Here is a 23,832-nt window from a genome sequence, read left to right on the forward strand (position 1 = left end):
TAAAGAATTAAAAGAAAAAATTCTAACTGAAAAAAAAAAAAGTGAAATGTTAACTGTAATAGAAGGATAGCTTTTTCACTTAAAAGCTTTTGCATAAGCCTCTCATTTTTATAAAATTGTTTATATTACTCTTGGAATGAATCCAGGTTTTAGAACAATCTCTTAGCAGTCAGTTTCTATGACAAAGTACATTGCAACACTATTTTCACATCTTGTCCTCTAACATTCAAGTTGGCTGTTGATATTGGTGGTAGGTCTGTGCATTGAGGGGGAAAAAAAATTAAGCCAAATTGAGCAAGAACTGTACCAGGGAAAAATCTTCTTAATGCTTGCCCCTAGCTCTAGTAAGACATGACAACCCTCTCTCTATAGTCTTCAGGCTTCTTGTTTTTTGCACTTAAGTCTACTGCAATCTCTCCATAGACTTCCAAATGGTTCGAATCAGATCTCATAACATTCCAAAAAGTCATATATGATGCATCCAATAAAAATAGATTTTGCAGCCTTTTTTATTATTAAATCAGCATCACTACTTTAAGCACCAAGTATTTGATAAAGTTGTAGGTGGATACAGATCATCTATCAGGTTTTTATCTTCAGATTTTTTTCTACTAAACTATTATTATTACTGAAGTCTAACTATAGCCTGCAACTTTGTGAATAAAGTGAGGTCTGTACTTATACAAGGCGTATTTCTGTACATTATTTTTAGGAATTGTGCTATAAACTACAGACAACATGGTCTTGTATGTGCATTTTGCTTAGAGTGTGAAGCCAGGATTTCATTCATGTTTATTACAATTAGGTTTCTGTGAACAGTCCACATGAGTTCACTTTGAAATTGCACAAACTTAGGTTTGCATAGACACTTCAGAGTTTGTTGTATTAAATAACTGAATCAACATTCATTTCCACAAACATTTCTGCAGTTTGAAGGCTGACACCACAGAGACAAATCCAGCACATTTTTAAAAACTTTAATATATTCAGAAAAATTACATTTTTCTTCCAAAAGCTCTCACCACTGTGAAGTGTACCTATGCAAATTGTGGGAGCCCGTACTAACAGAGCATTGATATCAGAATGTACTTTACAAATGAAACCACAGGAAGGAATTGATCCTACTTTACAGATGGAGAACTGAGTCACAGTGTGAATACTTCTAAGAAATATAAATACCCAATTCCTTTTCAAAAGTACAAAATATTCTTTTTCTTTTTTTTCTGGAAAGATCACCTAAGATGGTTGTTTTCCTAAATCCTGCTTAAAAGTAACTTACATATCTAATTTAGCTTTACTTAGGAATTCACTACAGAGAGTGTGACTATAGGGTGGAGAATAGCCAAAGTCTAACTCTATTTGCAACATCAGAACTCTAGCACAAAGTTTGAGGAGGTGGTATCTCTAGACTGCTCTGTACAGGATAAAAATAAAGGAAGAGCTTTTTTTCTATTTCACTTGACAAGTGAGAACTTCTCTCTTACATAGTATTATTACTATTATTATTACTAACTAAGAGAGAAAATTGGAAAAGAAAAAAGGAAGGTTTTCACAGTGACTTAAACTACTAGGCAACAAATTGTGTGAGCATAGCAGGTTACAGGAAAAGATCCTCACCCATTTTCCCACCACTGACCCACCCATCCTGTAAGATGAAAATACTGCTCTGAACTGCACTTATGTATCCCATTCACTTGTTTATATCAGTTGCTGGAAAAGATTGTCTTTTAGCATTTTTCATATCTTTTGCAGGTTGGAAACAGAGCGCGGCATCTTAAAAACAACTTAAGCAGTTTTATATACCATCCTAGATACATGTTGGACAAAATTTTTTGCATTTGAATTTAGCTAATGTATTGATGAAGATGGTAGACTTTATGTTTTAGTGCAAATAACCAAGTAAACAGTTAAATACTGAGTTTTACTAGCTCCCTTCATATGATTAAATTCTAGCTTCATTGATCTCACAAAAAAATCAGTTCTACCCAGATTTAACCTCCTGTTATTATTTAAGCCATAAATTCGTAAACAAAATTTAGTCCTTGTCCAAAGAAAATCTTGAAAAATTGGGGGGGGGGTGTACTTAAGAAACTTGCTGGAATACATGAATTTCACATCTAATTAAACTTTTATTCAAATATCTTAACCAGCACAAAAGCAAATAAGTTGTCACGAGTGTGTGAGAAAACACATAGCAGCAAAAATTGTATAATGGTACATACATGATCCTTAGTTGTGGGCATAACGTAGTACAATCCTACTGTTTTCTATTTGGAGGGATAGACCAGGCAGGTGGATGAAAACACAGAGAAAATATTCCTTATCTGATACTGTATTGTCAAGAGAGTTATTATGAGTACTATTGTCAAAATGTTACCTTGAACTGAGGCTTAGTCTAATAGCTAGCATATACTAACATTGGGTGCTAGGCATATTTGGGCGCATGTAATCCTCAGTCCTTCCAGGGCTATAAAACGATGAGAACTACTACTACTATTTGAAAAATAGCACTGTTCTCAAAACGTTTAGTGAAAAATCCAACCTGAATAAACCATGTAAACCAAAGACATATCTGGATTTAGCAATGCAGAAGAGATACACATGAGGGAAGAATACACTCTGCATTTTGATGAAAATCACTGTTAGAGTAAATCCATTATTTTTTTCTGCTGACTTTTGATGCTTTGAAATCTCTGTGTCATTGGGTGCAGAGAATAAATGTGTTCAAATGTGCATAGAAAAAAACCCAAGCCAAATAAAAAATTAAACACACCCATATCTCATTCACTGATTTCCCACCTTTCAAAACAATATATGAATTACTCAAGTCTATTATACATAAGTAATGCTGGGAAATACCCAAACCCACAATAATTTTCTAGTATCAAGATTCTTTGTATCTCTCTGTTTTTACAAAAGTTTGTTTCCCTGAATTTATATAGATAAATAATTTATTTGCAATTTTTGCTGATCCCTAGCATTTTCTTTCATATTCCATGTACCTGGAACATACAAAAGTCCTGCTTTGCTCATTGAATACTCACATATCACTTCTCTAAAATTTTTTTACAGAATTTTTCTTATTTTACTTGATGCGCCTTACGTGTTAAAAAAAAAAAAAGGAATATCTTAGTTTCTAGTGAGGAAGCCAGCTTTTCAAGTTATCTCAAAATGGTTATCTTTCTAAAAACAGTACATAAAATCCTTAGTTTCTGTAGTAGGACTACAATAACCAAGTGATACACTTTCTCCACAACATCCAGCACAAAACTGAATGGAGCAGTGCCTTCATCTTCTCAGAGTACTGGCAGCGATGTTCAAGCCTAGCATGTTCATTTCTATGTACGGCTGCAGCAAAAGTGTGCAAAGTTAAAGCATGTATCTCCTTTCAGAACCAAAGTGTGCACTTTCAGAAGTTTTTGCTTTGGAATTTTACTGCTTAATGTGGACTCAGACATGTCACCTGAACATATATATACACAGGAATTACAAAATTTGGGCATACATTTCAAGTCTGAGCTGTTTCTCAATACTTCAGCTGATTTCAGGGTCATGAAAAGGAGGGTGTTAACTTCAGTCAGAGGTGTACAGAACATCATATGCCGGATAGTAAAATGTTTAGACAGATTCGAGGCTACAGATCTAATTATTTCCCTGATTATTTACTAACAAGCACATATCATCATGCAGGGATAACCATTGCCCAACTCTGCAGGGATTGAGTGCATCCTCAGCAAGTTTGCCGATGACACCAAGCCCTGTGGTTCTCTTGATAACCTGGAGGGAAGGAATGTCATCCAGAGGGACCTTGACATGCTTGTAAGGTGGGCTGATGCCATCCTTATGAAGTTTAACCATGGCAAGAGTAAGGTCCCACACCTGGGTCGGAGCAATCCTAGGCACAGCTACAGGTTGCGCAGAGAAGAGATTCAGAGCAGCCCTGCAGAGAAGGACTTGGGGGTGTTGGTTGATGAGAAAATGAACATGAGCCGGCTTCAGTGTGCGCTTGCAGCCCAGAAAGCCAACCATATCCTGGGCTGCATCAAAAGGATCGTGACCAACACATCAAAGGAGGTGATCCTACCCCTCTACTCTGCTTTCATGAGACTTCACGTGGTGTATTGTGTGCAGTTCTGGTGACCTTAACATAAAAAGGACATGGAACTGTTGGAACAAGTCCAGAGAAGGGCCATGAGGATGATCAGGGAACTGGAGCACCTCCTGTATGAAGACAGGCTGAGGAAGTTGGTTCTGTTCAGCCTGGAGAAGAGAAGGCTGTGTGGAGACCTCATAGCAGCCTTCCAGTACCCTGGGGGGGGGCGGGGGTATAAGGATGCTGGGGATGGATTGCTTATTAGGGACTGTACTGATAGAACAAGAGGTAATGGGTTAAAACTTAAACAGGGGAAGTTTAGATTGGATGTAAGGAGGAAATTCTTTCCTGTTAGGGTGGTGAGGCACTGGAATGGGTTGCCCAGGGAGGTTGGGCAGTGCTCAAGGCCAGGTTGGACAAAGCTGGGTGGCATGTTTTAGTGTGAGGTGTCCCTGCCTGTGGCAGGGGGGTTGGAACTTGATGATCTTAAGGTCCTTTCTGACCCTAAGTATTCTATGATTCAATATGTAATTTTAACATTAGCAATATGTGCCTTCTGAATAGAACTGTATCAATGAAAGAAATATATTTTTTTGTTTGTTTTAATTATGTTGGGGTTCTATTTTGCATTTGGAGCTTGCATATTTTACTGTAAGATATATTTTCACATTTTCTCTTTGTTACCAGAACAATGAGACAAAAATTTTGTTTCCCATCCTAACTTGTTTGTGCAGGAGCTTTAAAAAAACAAACAAACAAACAAGAAAGAAATACAGCTATTGACAAAAAGACACACAATAATTTTCAGTGTAAATCATTAAAAAGCTCAAAAATCACAAACTCACAGAAATGCAGATGAAATATGCCAATGAAAACTTTTACAGCAGATAAGGCTTTTAGAAACAAAGGTTTGTACTCTTATTGCCTGCTCTTATATTATACAAATACAGATCAAATCAGTGAGGAAAATCAGACTTACCTTCTGAATTGTTATGATTCCCTCCTGAGTGTCTTTGTCAACAGAAATTTTAAATACTCCCAAGCCATCACCATCCACAATCTTATACTCCATTTCAGCATTAGGTCCCACATCTGCATCTGCAGCTTTTATTCTGGCCACCACAGAAGCCACTGGCAAAGACTCTGGGACATTATACTGATATGATCCTGTGGAATAAAAAAAAAAAAAAATTAATGAATTTAGAGCATTCTGTGACTATAGGCTAAAAAATTAAAAAAAAACCTCAAAACACCAAAAAAAAGCCTTGTTAAAATTTACCTTCTTTTAAAACACTTAAATATTTACTTGTACTACCAGAATATATTCTTCAGTTTAAAATAGAATTGCTCTTTTTGCTAGGTTTTCCTTATGATGGACTCTAATTACTATGGCCAGAATTTCTTCCTATGATGAGAAAAGTACAAGGCAAAGTTGCAGAAACATAATTCAAAACTTAAGTGCAAATCATGAGGTGAATGCCTGCTACAGAGTTCCAACACAGAAAATGTTTTACTTTTTTTTCCATAAAAGGGGAAACAAAGCAAGTAAGTAAAATAATAACAGCAGAAACTCTTATTATTTCATAGCTGTGCATCTTGATTAGGCAGTTTGCAATATGAATGTGACCAGAAATAGTTATATATCAATTTCTTTAACAGTAAGTACATCATCTGCATTCTTGATAATTACAGTTTTTCATTTAAGTAGAAAATTATATATATGCTATCAGAAGGGTATATGAGTGCAATCTGCAGCCAATAACACCCTCACCTTCAAAAATAACTTCAGTTAGTCTACTATTTCAATCAGTTTGTGGCTTGAAATAATCTGTTACATACAGATCTATTTTTTTATATCAATGGAGGTGAGGCTGGGGACGACATGAATATATTATTCACATTATTTTGATTCTACTTAGCAAGACCTTTTTTTATTTAAGAAGAAAGCACCCCAATGATCTTAATAAACTGAGCTTTTTGGTTTTGAACATATAACCGTGCTTGTTTCTTTGTTTAGGATGAGAATTACCCTGGTCAAAGAGAGTAAATGGAAGGAAGATAACTTTCTGGCTCTTCTGCAATTAACATCTTGGGAAACACCCTAATGGTAAATCCTATTAAAATGCCAAAGGAACATGAAGAATTAAGAGCCAAGTTAAGAATTATGCATTCTGAGGTCTAAGTGTTAAGAGCTACATATCTATTGAGGTGTATCCTTTTTTTGTCTTTATTTGTAGAGAGGAAGTAAAATACATTAATAAATATACCTGCTATACATCATTTCATTTTAAATGATCTGAAATGCAGTAGGTAAGGAAAAAAGATTCTTCCAGTGTAGTAGCAGTAATGATGATAATGATAATGATTGATAATGATAATGATAATGATAATGATAATGATAACAACAATAATAATAATATTCCTTGCTGTCAGTGATTCACAAAGTACTTGCACATGGAAGCTGAGAACTCTTTTTTTTAGGACTAGCATGATGTAAAGAAAATAACAATGTTTACAAATAATATTACAAGTCATATTTTTACAAAGCAACCTACGTCTTGGAAAGCGAGGTGGGTTGTCGTTAACATCAGTCAGAGTGACAGTTACAGATGTAGTCCCTGATAATCCACCATTTTGCCCAACCATGTCCTTTGCTTGAATAACTAGTAGGTATTGGTCCTTGGCTTCTCTATCCATATTTGGAAGCGCAGTCTTGATAACGCCTGCAGTAAGACATGGCAGTAGTTGAACAAGCAAATATGTTACTGTGAAAGCTGGGTTTGCCTTTAAAAGGTAGCTGCAGAGCAATGATTGCAACAAGAGTTGCAATGAATTCATTTCAACATTAATATTTCAGTTTTTGACTAGGAGCTGAACTTATTTTTAGTCACCAAAACCCCCCAGTTTTTATTTAGTACAACTTTATTTGTGTAATGCCATATATGACTTTGCTTTCTAAATATCTTCTCCCATAACTATAAAATTTGCAATAATTTGGGTAACACCCCCTTCCCTGGAAGATGTCATATTTTGTGTTTGATTTCACACTTTTTTAGAGCTAGGGAAAAGAATATTCTGTATTCATTTTTAAGATTACAAGGTCAAAATTTATTTCACAATCTCTTGAATAATCAATTCACCACATAAACTCTTAATAATTTTGATATCATACCACACTCCACATGTAATTATCTCATTTTACTGGGAGCATATATTTGCTCTAAAAATATCCATTGCTAAAGCATTAGTATAATTAAGATTTTTTTAGTATTTATTAATCAAAATACTGTAATGTCTGAAATAGCTTTTGTTTGTCCATTTGATGATCTGCAAACAATTTGTAGTTAATTGATCTGAAATGAAAGCAAGACGAAAACTCTGCGTTCTATCCTTTCAGTTCTGTTGATATATATATCAGAAAATAAATATGCCTTCTCAAATGTGATGACTTTATGAATATTTCATGCTCAGTACATAGTACAGCCACTAACTTTGATTTCCAGAGAGGCAACCGTTTACTCCACCAGCACTGAGTGTCAGCAGCAAAGGAAATATAAACAAACTAAATAAAAGAGAAGTGCATTGGGACACATATTTCTTCATCTGATAGCTGCTGAATGTTTAGTTAGAATTTTATTTCTTTCTTCCCTTACGAATGCAGGACTTGCCATTAATCATCTCTGCGTTTAAAAGTTTTTTTCACAAACAGGCTGTTTGGCACTATTTCACCAATTTTACAGGCGATGTTAAAATGCAATTAACATACAATTTTATATTGTTATTGTTTCTACACCACTTTTTCTGGTCTGCTGGCTTTTCTATCATAGTTAAATTGCCAGGCAGAGTTAACCAATGATTTGGAAGCTAATTATCATGCACACAGGAAATCTGAGTATCACATCAAAATGAAAATGTGTGCAAACATTTCAGTCTCAACCATTAAAGATTTTAACTTAGAAGAAACTATCATATCATTGTGGAGCTGTTGCAATATGAAGATAATTATATTACTTATATCTGCAAGTTCAAATGTTAAATAGCTTTGCCTTTTCGTCGTAGCATTGGGATTCAGGTCTGATTCACATCACAGGTTATGATAAATAGGGTAAATAGTTTGTTTCTCTTTTGATCAGCTTGTCTTTCTCTGAAATAAAAAGTATAAATCTTCTCCATAATGGTGTAAGTGAAGGCTCAGGCACCGAACTCCACTGAGCAGAGTGAGAACCTATTTTTCTATTCTGTGGAATGATACAGTAGAATGGGTAATGGCTATTAAACTGTCAGAAGAGTAAAGATTGTATTTTGTTGTGCCTTAAAATATTCCTAAAATTTCACTAAAAATAGGAAAAAAATCTCACACCAGCAATATGCTTTGAAAGTGGCATCAAAATATTATATCAGATAAAGAGAGAAAGTTTCATGATTTCTTTTTCAAACTAATAAAGAAAAAAAATATTTCCCACAACAAAGCTTCAGTTTAAAAGTAGAATGGAGAGATAAATCTATACTTAAGGAAATCTGACTATGTGACATTTAGGTATTTCTAAAACAAACATCTGCAAAAAAACTTGTTCATAGCATCTTGAAATTTTTATTGATCAGAAAGACAAGCAACAAGTGGCAGAACATGGAGCTAGCAGATTGACAAGATGAGAAAAGCTCCCATTCCATCAATGTCTGCTCATCACATAGCTCAGATGTGTCAATTTCATAATTTATTCTGGAAAAAGGTGAAAACAGCAACAAAAGTATAAATCTATTCAATTATCCACAAGACCACATTAGTAAATTCCTAGCAAGTTTTAATGCACTTCCTCCCAGTCCTTGTCCCCCCACACCCAGCATTATTGCAGACAGCTTATGGAAATTTACCTGTTTTTGGCTCCACAGAAAAGTAAGGTTGTCCTTGCAATATGCTGTAAACCACTCTAGCACTATTGCCATAAGTAGGATCATCTGCATCAGTGGCCGTCACTTGAACCACAGAGGTACCTGCAAAATGTTTAAGGGACTATTGTGCATAAAAGATCCAAAAATATGAACTATACTTGTTCAACATGCTGTGTCAATATATATCGGAAACAGTATGAGGTGGTGTTTTTCACAATTATTCATAATTTCCATGCTGATTCAGCTTATAATATAAGGTCCTCTTTGTAAACCAGTAGTACCAGCTGTAGAAGCATTCTGTCATTCTCTGCCTCTGGCTCACAGCAATAAAAAACATCTCACACAGTAGCTCCCCCTCTCTATCTCTGTCTTTGTTTGGTAGAGGGCATATGAACAGTATTCTTTACATGATGGTGATGCCTGAAGTATGCTTAAGTATGAAATACAGTAATAGCTTACTTTTGAAGAGAAGTCTGCATGCTAAAACTGTAATGAGTAGTTAAGAAATTCAAATATACATATATATATGTTTATATATTTTGGGAGTTGTACATACATACAATTAATTGTAACCTATAAATTTATCCTTTTTTGAAAAAGTGGCTGAAGAATTTTTGTGTCAGCTCAGAGGAAAAGTGGTGAGAGATGTCTCCAAATTCCTTTTAAAAGTACCTATTTTCTTCAGTAATCTGCAATACTTCAGTATCAATTCAGTTAATCTGCTGCATAAACATTTCTTGAGCAAGAAATGTCTCTATGTTGACAGGTGTAAGAAAGTGAAATGTCTAACTGGCTATCAAGAAGGATATATTCTGTGAAGATCTCATTCTGTATCTAGATCCTATTCGTTATACTTTCAATCCCAGTTCCTATTTGTTTTGTTTTTACAACAGCTTCTATGACGTATGCTGAGAACATGATAAAACACTTGGGAGGCCTTGGCCATGGTCATCAGCCTCTGGCAGCCAGAAAGAGCTATTTTTTCTCACAGGCAGATTGTCTGGAACATTGAGACCTTCCATTCAACAGCCCAGGGACCCATTTGGAGGCTAGGTTGCAAATTAATATTGTAGCAATTTGGCAAACACCCAGAAAAGGTCTTCAGCACAGGATCAGACCCTTCATAAACTGGATTTAGACAAAAGATTAAAGAAAAGCATTTGTTAAGTGCTCATTTAAATGTAGAGTGTTCATTTTCAGGATGAACGCATTTTTGACACGCGAGAATGAGACCAGAGAATCTAGAAATCACTCTTTAAGAACATACTGCAACAGCAGGTGTCCAGGGTAAACATAACAGAAATTGTATTCTGGTCAGTTTTATTTGGACTTTTTCAGGAAATGGGTGCGACAAAGTTCTGAAATTCTTTGTCTAATCTAGTATGTCCTCTGTCCATTTTCTTCAGCTTTACAATTCTCAGTTAAGTAGAGGATCACAAATGAGTCCTGGGACCAGGCTGACGGTTTGGAGAGGACTGAGTACAGCCCCCCATAAAATGGTACAGATTACTAAAGATGGGATCTGCTTGAAGGAATTCTGACCAGAAGTGATCATTCATAAGGTAACCTTATTCACTTAAGCTATGGCCTAGCTAACCCACATTCCTGATGTCTCTTCCTGAAGTATCCATGAAAAAGTATTATGATTGCAAATCTATTTTAATGCAATTTTTCTCTCTTGTGGACTGTCTAATATTTTCGGACAGAGAAAAGGTTATTCTCAATCTGAAATTTCACATGCAACTATTAGGTAGATGGAAAGTTTAAAAAGAAAATTGGTGGTTAATCCATCAAGTCATTTATCAGTTATGGGACTTCAAATACATCAATTTTCTGTTCACCAGTAACTAAGAACTTTGATTCAGTATGTCAAACTGATTTTACAGATCACTCTATAATGTAATTTCATACAGGGACCTATTTTAAACTTGCCAGAGTCTCTCCAGCTTTTGAGTACAAGGGTATCATAATGATTATTTGACATCCTGTGTTCTTTGTGTAAGCCAGGCTTACCACATTTACAAAGTCCCTAAGCCCTGCCAATGAAGCTTACAACGTCTGCAAATATTGGCAAAAGTGCTTATAAACCTCACACACTGTTACGTCTTTGCTCCTTGCTCTTGCTGCTGTCAAGGACTCCAGACCAATACAAGATCAAAGAAATTACAGATTCAGCAACCTCAACAGAGACATTTTGGAAATCCTGCAAGCTTAGAAGTGCTTGTTTGTTGTAAAAATCTATTAATGTAGCAAACAAACCCTCTACATTCCGTGAGATGAATAAAGTCAGTATCTGAATCTAATTGGCTCTCTCCTAAAGCACATAGATCCTTTAGAAAAGGTGGTTTTTTTTAAGGTAGAAATTCTAACACCAAAACTTTCTGCACTCATCCTGCTTCAGCATAATCAGCAACTGAAAGCAAGGATAATTTTCTTGTCCCTTTGTGCTAATCATGTGAGAAAAATCTTTTAAAACATCTGCTATTGTCATTGTTTCTTTGCCAGTTGCATAAAAAAAAAAATTGAGCTTCCAGAAGTCCTGTGTCTAGAGGGAGATTTTTGCACAATATATTTTTTTAAAAAGAATATGCAAGCTAACATAAGGTATGCTAACTATGTGATAAATCCTACATATGGGAAATCAGTTCCAAGGAAATATCATGCATGGAAAGATCAGTAAGTGAAGATTTCCAGAGAATTTCCCAGAGAAAGCATATTTCTCTTGAAGAGCAGGTATTCCTTCAAGTTTATTGCAATTCAGAGATGTCCTATATTTTTTTGCAACGGATGGATGTCAAATTCATATGTTTATTTTCTTTTAAAAAAAAACCCAAACACATAAACACATGTGCTGTAGAGATACTCGTGGATAGTCAAGAAATATAAAGATTGAGGAAAAATGGGTAATTGCATCGTAGTTCCAACTACAAAGGGAGAGTTTGTGCTCCTGCACTGAAATTAAGTCTTTCTATTCCTGAACATTTTGCCCTACTTCATAATGCAGGTGGTCAGCTGCCACACATATGTCCAAGATTAGGTCTTTTGGGCAAAAAAGGGCTGGTTTTTTTTTTAGGGCTGTTGAGACAGCCAACAAATAGCACCACACCTTCACTTCATCCAATTAAATGAGTGTCCCAGTAAATCTTGTTCATGGCGATGTTGTTCAGAGCCCTAGACTGCAGGTGTAAAGAGGACACTATCCTTACCCCAGACTTTCATTAATGACTTGTTATAACCTGTAGCTTCACAATTAAGACTTTAATTATTTCTTAGTTTGTGTACCTGATATGGATTGAAAAAAAAAAATAGGGGCTATTTGCTGAAAACATGTCTTTCCCTCTCAGATAATAATTCCTTTGCAATTATTTTTCTCTACAATTATGTCTTTATAAGAAACTTGAATATCAGTTAATTAAAAAGAATTCTACACGTAACAACAACATGAACTTTTTCAGCAATTGCAGCAAATACTGAGGAAAATCAGTGTTGTTTATCCAAAGGGTGTTCAGAATATTTCTTTACCAATACTAACTAATAACACACTGGATTTTGTATAGCTGGTACAGATTTCTGGTTTTGGGAAGGAGGGCTTTGGTTTTTCATTTTTGCTTTGTTTTTGTTTTCCCTCCAGAATATTTAAGCTATCATTTTTAGATTTTTAATCTAAACTTTACTAGATTGTAGTGGATATCACAAAATAGCAGCAATCTGAGAACTTGACCTCTTTAAGTTCTGATATGAGGGCAAATAGAACGGAGGAATTTTTGCAGAGAGGACTGTGAATTTAGAACAGTATTTGTGCTTCAATTTACCCAAGTCTAAATTCAGCAGTGTTTACAACAAGTTGAAGACACCATCCTTTTTTTGTGTTAGGGTAAGATAAACTGGTTGCTAAAGTTTATTTTGAGGTTAAGGTCCTCAAAATCTCTGAGTTTATTCTTTTAGAAGCCTCTGCACAGAGCTTTTTCTAAAAACCTCGCTAGTCCCTTGTGTGATATTTTGAAAACTTTTAAAATTACTTTGCCCAAAGAATGCTTATGTGACTCTGTTTTTAACATTGATGAAATCATTTAAGGCAAAACTGGTTTCTAAAACTAGAAGAACTTAACAAATGCTTATTTTTGAAACTGGGCAAACCCTTATCAAGTCAATTGTAGACACATTAACAACTGAAAAATAGACCTTTAAAAGCAGTTCTTAAAAGCAGACCTTTAAAAACAGTTATTAAAAGCATTGGCTGATGTCAATTAATGATGCATAATATGCATAATGCACAAGATCATTCCATGATGGCATCACATTTCTGCATCACATCAGTTGCTACTATAAATATTAAACATTTTTACTATCAAATTATCCATAATACCTGGTGAATTCTTACATGCAACAGCCCAGCCTGGCTCTCGTATTTCTTCTGCCACTGGCCCTCACCCAGACCTGATGCAGCAATACCTCTACAGCCTTTCCCCTCCAGGAGTGTGAAGAAGAGACAGCACCTGGGGGTAAATCCTATTGTTTTCACTACCTCCCTGTCCTCCCACAGCCTCATTAGGTAATCTTCACTTGGGAGCAAAGCTCAAGACTGGTTCCAGCCCAGCAGCAAGGTCAGATAAGGTGAAGCAGAGGAGGCTTGTATCTGGAGACACTCTCCCTTCATTCAGTGTCTCTAAACACACTGCCCACTTGTACCAAATATTTAAACATGATAACAAGATTTCACCTTCCCAGTTTGGTATAAAAATAAAAAATATTTTTGTCCATCTCTATCAGAAATAATAAATGTGGCAAGAAAGATATTTTTTGCAAAGCAGTTGATATGTCTGAAGAGTAGAGAAGTTTAAACAAAACCAAAATTATGTTGGGTACTGGAATTTTTGTTCCCAGTTCCCTTGACTATAAGCTAAACAGATCAGTATCTCACATCAGCTATTTTTGTCTCAACTTCACAAGAACACTATTAATACTCTTTAAGCTATAATTTTAAATATTTTTGTTTGAAATATAACACTGCTAGACTTTTTAAGAGACAAAAAACAAACAACAAAACAACAAAAAACCCGCATGATTTTCAGATAAGCCATATCTTTGAGGTTTTTGCTATGAATGAATTTACAAGCCATCAAGGTATTTACCCTGTTCAGGATAATCAATATAATTGGGCCTGACCCATATATAGTTTGAACCTGAGCCAAAGTAATTTCAAATAACAGAAAAGATTGACTTCAATTAGCCTTAGATAATGTCCTAAAATATTTGTCAAATAAAATACAGAACCAGTATACTCTCATAGTTACCCTTTAGGTTAAAGGTTATAGTTCTCCTAGCTTTATAGTTAATTTGGATTTATAATCCTGTGATCTCTTTCATTTTGTTTAATATCCAATTAAAAATCCTTGTCATGGATATAATTTTAAACAAAATAGGAGGTACTTGGTTTCTCCTTAATATTTCCTTAATGTTGTGGGTGATGAATTAAAAATGGGTTATATGTATGAACAGTGAATAGATGTAACTAGACAAGTATCACACATGCATTTCATGGTAACCCTTAATACAGTAATAATGCAGTATTTGGCAGTTGTGTGATACTAACCATGATGATATGTAAAATGTACAGTTTCAGGAAATTCATGAAAATGAAACCACCCTAACTTGACACAAATTAAAGAGAGTACACAAGTCTCAGTTAAAAATTTTGCATAGTATTGCACCTATGTTGAATATATTTTTGGTGGTGTATGGTCCATATGGGAGAGAATTTCTTTCACTCATTAATGTGGTAGAGATCCAACAAAATATACAAAAGCAGCTCATTTTGAAAAATAGTCCTTATGTTCTCCACTGTACACTATGCACTCTCCACAGACTGATTTCCAATATATTTTTGGAACAAATGGAGCATGGGTGAGGGGTAGAGGTATGTACTACGTACACACACCTACATGTGTGTGTAGGTAAACCTCTTATCTCTGTAGTAGTTTCCATATGTCAAAACAGAGGTAACTCATGCAAAAGGGAAATCTAGAGATATTGCTTTCAGGACACAAGACAAGGGAGCAAAAATCTAATCACTGCTGCATGCTTCAGCTCACTTAAATGATCTAATTCTAAAAATAAAACATAGATTAAAAAAATACATATATTTTGTACAGAACATATTTTTGAAGCACTGAATATCTAGGTTTTGCAGTCTTAGACTATCTGGTTATATCTATTTTTTCCAAAGTGCAGCAGTAAAAAAGTTCTTATTCATGTATCATGACTTCATCTCCTCCCTGTCACTCCTCAAAAGCTGTGGTGCCCCTTTTTCTTTCCAAAACTATTATTACCATTTTAGCCATCCGCATACTGTTTGAGTAACAATGAAAAAGTTTCAAACGAGAAATAGTATCTATGGTCACTACTTAGGAAAATAAATAAAGAGAAAACTCATTAGCAGTGTTTTACTTATCTCCTATTGGCTCCTAAACTAAATTTCAAATGCAAAAGCAATGTTGACTAATGATTGCTGCAAGGCACTTAGGGAGGGGATATTATCTTTGCCTCTCTAGATCTAATTTAGAGGCATTGTTTAATGTCCAAAAACACATGAAGTAATATCTAGAAATGAGCAAATTATATATGGGCAGTCTTACTGTAAGAGTTCATATTTTGATATGGTTTAAAATTAGTCAAGAAGAATTACACTTTCAATAAACGCATGACTCTCTTAAGCTTCAGTGACACTTCCCGTGCAACAGTTTCCACTGAAGTAGATTAAGTTGTGCTTTTTTATCTTCATGCTTGCATTTATAATTTAAAGTAAAATTTACCAAAATCTCTCCAGGCCAAACTCCTATCTACTCTGAATCAGCACCTGACAACTGATGAACATTTGTTCTCTTTTAAATGAGGAGATAGTGGATTTGATGCTTAAACTCTTCCTTAATTCAAACTCAGGAAAAATTAGCAGTTCTTCTGACGGAGTCTGAAAGACATTCTTCTCTGATTTCACTGGCAATTTGAAAATATCTCATGCAGTACCCCAGTCCTCGTTGCTTGCATGTATTTCCCAGAGAGCTGAATTTCAGTATTAGAAAAAATATATAGTAAACTGCTACTGATAAATGCAACACTTACCAAAAAATTATGCAGTAGCAGCAATTTGAAGAGTTTGTTGAAAACGGACTTTATCTGAACAAAATAATATATTATCACCTCTGAATACCATAGCATAGGTATGAAACTTATTATTGTTAAAGAGAATTATAAAAGAAAGCCTCTGGACACTAGAATGAGAAAAATATCATAAAATGCTTATCTGAATCCCTACATATCTATTTGAGTTTTACAACATTTTTGAAAGGTAAATACTTAATCTAGCATGTTATTTCCAGTTAAGCCTTGAAATATCTAACTGTTGCAGGTGCCTCATAGATAATTAATTAGGTTAGTGTGATACAATGAAAATGAAATTTTTAAAAAGGCAATAGGAACATTTCCCACAGTACCAACAGTGTATTTTGCACTTACCCACAGGAGACATCTCAGGAACTCCAGCAGTGTAAGGGCCATCCAGAAATTTTGGCTCATTGTCATTTATGTCCTGAATCTTAATGACGAACTCAGATTCTGGTTCCACAGGTTTATTAGTAAGCCTGTCTAGTGCTTGTGCTCGGAGAGTATAGTAGGCCTGCTCTTCTCGATCCAGCCTCTTTGTAGCATGAATATCGCCCGTGTTCTCATCAATAATGAAAATGGAACTTGCCCCTTCACCTGACAAGATGTATTTGATGGAACCATCTCCTTTATCAACATCGGAGTGAAGCTGGTGAAAAATCGATGAGAGATGAGATTAACTTACAAGAGAGTCAGTGGCATAGAGATATGTAAAAATAATTCTTAAGTCAAGCAGCAATACATGAAATTTTATTGTTCTTGGAAAGATAAGCTGAATGTTTATCATGGACAGCATGTAAGGGACCATTAGAATCTGTCAGCTTGCTCTTTTGAGAAAGATAATGTCATTCTTTCTGCAAACAAACTCATTTTCAAATGCATCTAATATTCTCATACCAGAGTTTTACATAGCCACGCACACACATATACACTTATCTATGCACATAATTATAATTGTGATTTTATTCCTACCTGAATTTACCCACATTTCTGGTTTCAGATTATTATTCTACTGAAGGGTGAGACTTTAAATGAATATTGCTATAAACTTAATGTCAGTGTGTGTTTGCTGCTGTGCATGTATGGGAAACGACATATTGAAAATAAAAAGGACATGGAAGTGTTGGAACAAGTCCAGAGGAGGGTCACAAGGATGATCAGGGGGCTGGAGCACCTCCTGTATGAACACAGGCTGAGAAAGTTGGGGCTGTTCAGCCTGGAGAAGAGAAGGCTGCGTGGAGACCTCATAGCAGCCTTCCAGTATCTGAAGGGGGCCTATAGGGATGCTGGAGAGGGACTCTTCATTAGGGACTGTAGTGATAGGACAAGGGGTAACGGGTTCAAACTTAAACAGGGGAAGTTTAGATTGGATATAAGGAGGAAGTTCTTTACTGTTAGAGTGGTGAGCCACTAGAATGGGTTGCCCAGGGAGGTTGTGAATGCTCCATCCCTGGCAGTATTCAAGACGAGGTTGGACGAGGCTTTGGGTGATATGGTTTAATGTGAGGTGTCCCTGCCCACGGCAGGGGGCGTGGAACTAGATGATCTTAAGGTCCTTTCCAACCCTAACTATTCTATGATTCTATGATTTCCTCAGTGTTTGGTGTGTAGAGCTATAAAACATACCAAATGAATTAAAATGGATTGGTTGATAGATTGCTTGCTACTATCTGATGGGCCAGTAAGTTCACTTCCATATCTTGTTTTCCATTATCTAATTCCAGAAAAATGCAGAGTGTAAGAAAGACCAAGTGTCCTGGCACCACCTGAACTACACAGCATTGAAAGTTAGGTGTAGTTTCCCTGAAACTACTGTAGCAGGCAGAGAACAAATGCAGCTCAGTAGGTTAAAATGTATTTTCCATTGGAACTGCAAGACAGGTTTACCGAAATAAAATTTCTTCCTCATCGCATAAGTTATTTACAGAGCAAGATTTCAGATGTTTTCTAGCTCTTTTATGTCTACTGAGTCCCACCTTCCTGTTGCAGAACAGACTCCAACAGTTCTCATGTACTATTCAAACTCCTGTCAACAAAGCAATTGATATGGATATCATAATATGATATCGCATGTGGAAGTAATACACACATGAATATTTAATATGATTATAAGTGAAAAGAACATCAGTAAATTTCAAAGTACATGCTCGCTACTTAAAAAGTGGATTACTACTTGTAAATAGCTAAGGGCAATATTAAAGATGTTTGGATTATGTCTTTTACCTATTTTGTACCTATGCTAAGTCAACATCATGTTGAGTTTGGAGGTAACACTACTGTCATCATCATCATCACTTCCTCCACTAACTTTTTTTTTTTTTTTTTCTCAGCTGGGGGTATCACTGAGATAGTAATCGCTTCCAGAATGCATGCAGAAAATTGCTATCTCAGGCATAACTTAGCGCAGCTGCAAAAGCTTTTCTTATTTCAGTGGGGAAGTATTCATGATCAGTTTTGAATTTTTCAGCTGGATAAAAAGATGCTTATTTTTTCACATTATTTCCTTATACTGTTTGGATATCTCATATTTACGCAATTAGAGTACACTCTCTCTTTTAAGACAGAAATGGAGTCTGAGGTTTGTACTGGTTCAAAAAACACAGCTAGGGTGTCTAAACCAGATTAACTACGTGATTTCAAAATATAACCTATCCTCATTCTGCTGATATCTAACTCCTGAGATATCTAAATAAGCCTAAGATTTCTTTGATGGAGCTCCCCAAACATTTAAAGTCCTGCTTCTCAGTATAGTGGAGAATAGTCAATGCTGACACTGTGGGCAGATCAAGGTAAAATGTATCTCACATCCAGGCTCTTTCAAGATCAGCAGCACTGCCTACTCCTCAGCCTTACTGGCTCAGGTTTATTCAATAAACCATAGCTCTGATCATCTCACAAATCTGATTTTAAGGGCTCTTTCTGCTTTTTCAGACTTGACTCGGCGTACTCACCTTCCCTACAGAGGAGCAGTGGCCTGTGCAATTAAGATTCTGCCTGGCTTCTGTTTGGTTTTGGTTTACTTTTTTTTTCCTCTTTTCTTTTTCTTAGACCTATTTCAGGGTGCATAAGTCTCCTCTGAGCTACAGAGGCATTTACGGGTTGCCCTATATAGCCAGAATCCTGCAATCTAGACTGAAATGTTAAGCATCACATTACCCAGGAACTGTAGTTATGGTATACAAAGATACAATGCCTTTGTCTTCTTGAAGTGATATAGTTTTCTCCATATCTCATATTCTAGCAGAGTACTGGTCTTTCTGTGGTGGCTGAGACTCTTCCATTCTCCCTGCAAAAGTTATTCCTCTTTTTGTGGCATAGTTAAGGATGTGCTGGATGAGAGAAAAGCAGAAGAGACCAGCATACGCAGCAGTTTAACAGGAACAGCAGTTTTCTCAAGGTTAGAGATGTACAAGTAGATCTCCTCAGGCAGAGGAAGGAAGGGATTCCATGTCTCAACTTTCTGAGAACAAAGTGCTGTCTCATGGAGGTGAAGGCAAGCCCATCAGCACACTAGAGTGTAGCACTCGCACCCGGGTCTTGCACTGCAAGAAGAAACTCCCTTTCACCTTATATGTAGATCCAGCCCTATCCTGAATAACTTTTTAGCAGTCTTTTGAAGCAAAAGAGACCTTCAAGGGAGAGGACAGGAGTGTAAATCCTCAAAGTTGCACTGAGTAAGTCTTTCATGTCCAAGAGAAAGAAGAAATTCTGTAGCGTCAGCATTTCCCCCTAGCTAACTCAGTTGCTTGCTGATAACATTGTTTTTTAAGGAGTCCCACTTTGAGCTCCATAAATCTCCTCATGGATTACACTACAGTGGCTGGTGACCTGAACTGAAACGCTGAACAGAAGCCTCTTTTTGGAACCATGCCTTGGTAGAAAACTGCTACTGCGCAGATTAATAAAGTGACTAGCAATGACCTTTGTTACTCCAAGGTTGAGGCTCTGGGAGAGCAAACTTCTTTGTATCTTTCATTAAAACGTCATACTACTAAGCCTTTAAAAAGCAATGCTGGCCCATGATCAAGTTAGTAAAGCTCAATTCTCTACCCACTTAACATAAGAAAGGCGATATAGCTCAAGATTTAGTTTATCTTTGGCACTACAGTATAATCAATTCTGTGTAAAGCACTCTAAAGACTTTTTTCCAGCATTTTTATGTGCATTTTAGTGTCAATCTTAGTTATCTTGAAAGTACAATACAAGAGAACAATGCAAAAATAAATTAGGCTGGCAGAATCCAGATGTATGTTTGGTGCATTTTTCAAATCACCTCTATCCTGGTTCAACCCAACATAATCCTTCCAAACAGCAGTCTTCGAAGTCATTAATACAGAAGCATCAGTGATTTGCAACTAAGAACAAAATTTTTAAATGCAGCAGTCCTGTATCGTGTTTACACCTCTGCTACTACCAAATATGGCTTCAAACTACATGTACTTCCAGCTATTTAGTTTAACATCCTAGGAAAAGAGAAGTAATACATTTCTTATAATGTTGGCTGTAGAATATACTTTGACTGTTTGTTTGGTTTTTTTATTGATGGTTTGTTGTTTGTTTGTTTTTTTGTTTGTTTGTTTTTTTAGGAGGTGGTTCTTTTTTGTAGAAGCGTATTTAAGAAAGAGACCTGGAATTTTTATTTGTTTGTGTGATTAATTTTGCAACAATTATATAGAATTATATATTTGGTCCTCAGGAGTTTAGAGGAAGGCTCCAGAATGAATCTTCGGCAGTGCCATCTACTATCTTGTCTATCAACCCTCTCACTTTCTACAGGGACATTCAAGTAGGAGGCAGAGAACTGCAGCTCAGCCTGTAGCTGCACATAGGGACTGTGACTTTCAAAGTAAAGAGGATCAACACAGAGGCAGTTTCAAATCCTTGTTTCAAAAGGCATGGAAGATTCAAGGATTCAATGGGTAGATCTCATGTGATTCCATTCTAGAACATCCCAGAAAAATTTTCTTTCAGAATAAGTATGCAATAAACATTATAAATAAAATCCCTCCCTCTAAATGTCCTAAATGCTTCTCAGTTTTAGAAAATGCTTGCTTAGATAGTGTGAGAGAAGAAAGCAGTCAGTTTAACTCAGTAGCAAAGGCACTACTACACTAAGTCCTTTAATGAATTGAATGTTGCCCTCACTTATATTTTTTGGCCCTGCAACAATATAACCCAGTATAGGGTCACTAATGCATTTACATTTATGTGGATCCTTAGGATGATGATTATTGTGTTTTTTTCAAGATCCCCGGTAATCAGTAGGTTTGGGATTTTGTCTGTTTGTAGGTACAGACCCATAAAACCAAAAATGATGCCATTTTCCATCACTTGCCATTAAAGTATGTTAATGCAGTACCTTCAATAAGCAAAGGACATTTGTTTTTAACAGGAAGTAGAGATAATCCAGTATATCTGGTCACCACCAATACGTTTGAGGTCTGAATGAAAAGTTTTTCAATTCAGGCTCCTTTAAAGCAGGTGCAATATCCATATCCTACCTGTGGCAGGATGGCTAATGTTTCATTGCAGAGTTTACAGATTCCAGGTGAAGAATAAAAGCGTGGGAAGAACATGAGGAGCTGCTGGGTTTTCAGCACCAGCAGGATCACAGAGGTAATGCTGACAAAAAGACAGAGCAAACATGAGATGCTTCAATTCAACCTAGCTCCATAGCTCCCTCAGACCATAAGAAATGTGCACTTACATGCAGAACACCTGAAAAGTTTTCTCAAGGAGGAGTTACCTTGCCTGCACCCTTTCCTTTCCTGCTGTGAAAATAACTGGAAAGGGAGGAGAGGAATGAAAACTGCCTCCTCCTCATGCTTGTGAAGGCATCCATAGTTCTTGGTGATACAGAACTGATGCAACTGTAGCTTTATTTCTTCCTTCTCACTAAAAGCATGGAAGGACTAGGAAACAGGAAAGGACAAAAGAAGGAAAGAATACCAAGCCAAGAGCAATTGTCTTGTCTATTTATAACCATAACTTAGAATTGATTGTGGGATGAAGACACTCTTGTCTTCATATAAAACATGCCTTCCCCTCCCTGCTTTCTGGGAAGACTTGAAAAGGGAACTTGTCAGGTGTATACATATTAAATATGTAATAACAGAAGATGAAAGAAAACAGGTGATTTGAAAAAAAATACTTTGGCTATTTCTATTAAAGCTTGCTCATCACAACAATCAGATTCTTAAAACTTCAGTTCTTGGATTCAATATTTACTGTGGTTGCATCTAGAATGCTTTGAATTCCCTTTTCCCCTCATATTATACTGCTTAATAGGTGTTTTGAATTGTGATTACTCATAAAGATCTAGATATTTGTATGTTTTTTCTTTTGAAAATATAAGATTATATTTGTTCACTATCAGGATAACTAAGTGTTCAATGTCGCTGATTTGGAACAATTTCAATCAAATAATATCTAATATTTAAAATTCATTGTAGACAATGGAGTTAAAATTTAAATAAAATCCAGTGGGCACACACGCCATATATTTGCCATGTTTTATTTAAGGGCATCATGAACGATTAGTTACTAATACAATTGTTTTCAGGGAGAGCTATGAAATTCTCACTCTTATAAACTGTAACCATATTTCAATATCAACAGCTTATGACACTTTTTAAATTTCTTTTTTAGTATCATTAGAGAAGTCACATGGGAAAGATTTCCCAACATTTTATTGATGTAAGCAAAGGCTCATGATTCATAAAATTGACTTCACACCCAGGCTCTAGTGAAAGTGTTATTCAGCAGGTAATGAATGAATTTCTTACAAAAGTCTTTTTTTTGTTTTTTTTTTTTTCCCCAAGAAACATTAAGATAGTGACAAAGAAGTTCCTGGAGGGTGCTTGTTTCCTTTTGGTTTTATTAATTTATGTAAAACCATAGGATAAGCCTGATCTCAGAAAGAAATATACTCGTCTCTGTTCTGTTCTCTCAGGATAACAGATAATACTGAGGACAAGAGATCAAGTCAATATAAAGGACTATAAACAAACCCCTAACATTTCTAATTAGAGTTTCAAAAGAAGGAATAAGCTTGTAATGCTGCCAGAATTTCCTTGTCTTGGCAATGTTTTCAGGATAGTAGGGAACCAGCACAGACAACAACTATGCTACAGTGGCACAATTTGCCACTTTGACATACTAGCAATTTCATGCACTGTTTTATTGCCTCCAGACTTTCTCCTTGTCAAGCAAGTGCAGAGATAGTCACGTGGGAGTACAAGGTCCCATGCTGTAGACCACAGTTATAACCATATTATATTTATCTAACACGAGCAGCTGCTGACAGGTTTGTCCAAAACCCAGTCAGCCTAGACAAGATTTCTTCACTGTCTTGATCTAAAACTGACAAAATTCTGTCTAGAGCGCACAGAGCTGACCAAAGATCTAAGAGTTGCTGAGACAAATGAGGTCCCAGACATTCCTGAGATCTCTTCGCATCCAGCTCTGTCCTTAGAGGCTGCCTGAACTCAGACTGTCTCTGTGACTCCTCTATTGTCTTTCTATGGGTAATGCTAGAGCACTACAAATGACTGGAAATCAATAAATCTATCCAGGATCATCATAAAGGCACTGAGGTAATGAAAGATTACTTATCACATGAGCACATTTACATTCAAGGTGAAACAAGGCCACATCCCTTTGGGATTACCAGCTGTGTCATCCCACAGCTT

General features: G+C 36.0%; 1 protein-coding gene across 1 annotated transcript in view; it reads right to left on the reverse strand.

Moving 5' to 3' along the window:
* CDH7 (cadherin 7) overlaps positions 1 to 23,832 on the reverse strand; it is an 80,491-nt gene that overhangs the window by 24,299 nt on the left and 32,360 nt on the right. The window contains exons 3-6 of the mRNA XM_057397401.1: positions 16,496 to 16,790; positions 8,966 to 9,085; positions 6,649 to 6,816; positions 5,073 to 5,260 (exon numbers count right to left, since the gene is read on the reverse strand). Coding sequence (XP_057253384.1) covers positions 5,073 to 5,260; positions 6,649 to 6,816; positions 8,966 to 9,085; positions 16,496 to 16,790 — 771 coding nt within the window. The remainder of the gene's footprint in view (positions 1 to 5,072; positions 5,261 to 6,648; positions 6,817 to 8,965; positions 9,086 to 16,495; positions 16,791 to 23,832) is intronic.

Source organism: Pezoporus wallicus, unplaced genomic scaffold (genome assembly GCF_028554395.1).
Source record: "Pezoporus wallicus isolate ANWC-B61680 ecotype Strahan unplaced genomic scaffold, APGP_CSIRO_Pwel_v1 contig_227, whole genome shotgun sequence".
In the NCBI taxonomy this organism is placed as follows: domain Eukaryota; kingdom Metazoa; phylum Chordata; class Aves; order Psittaciformes; family Psittacidae; genus Pezoporus; species Pezoporus wallicus.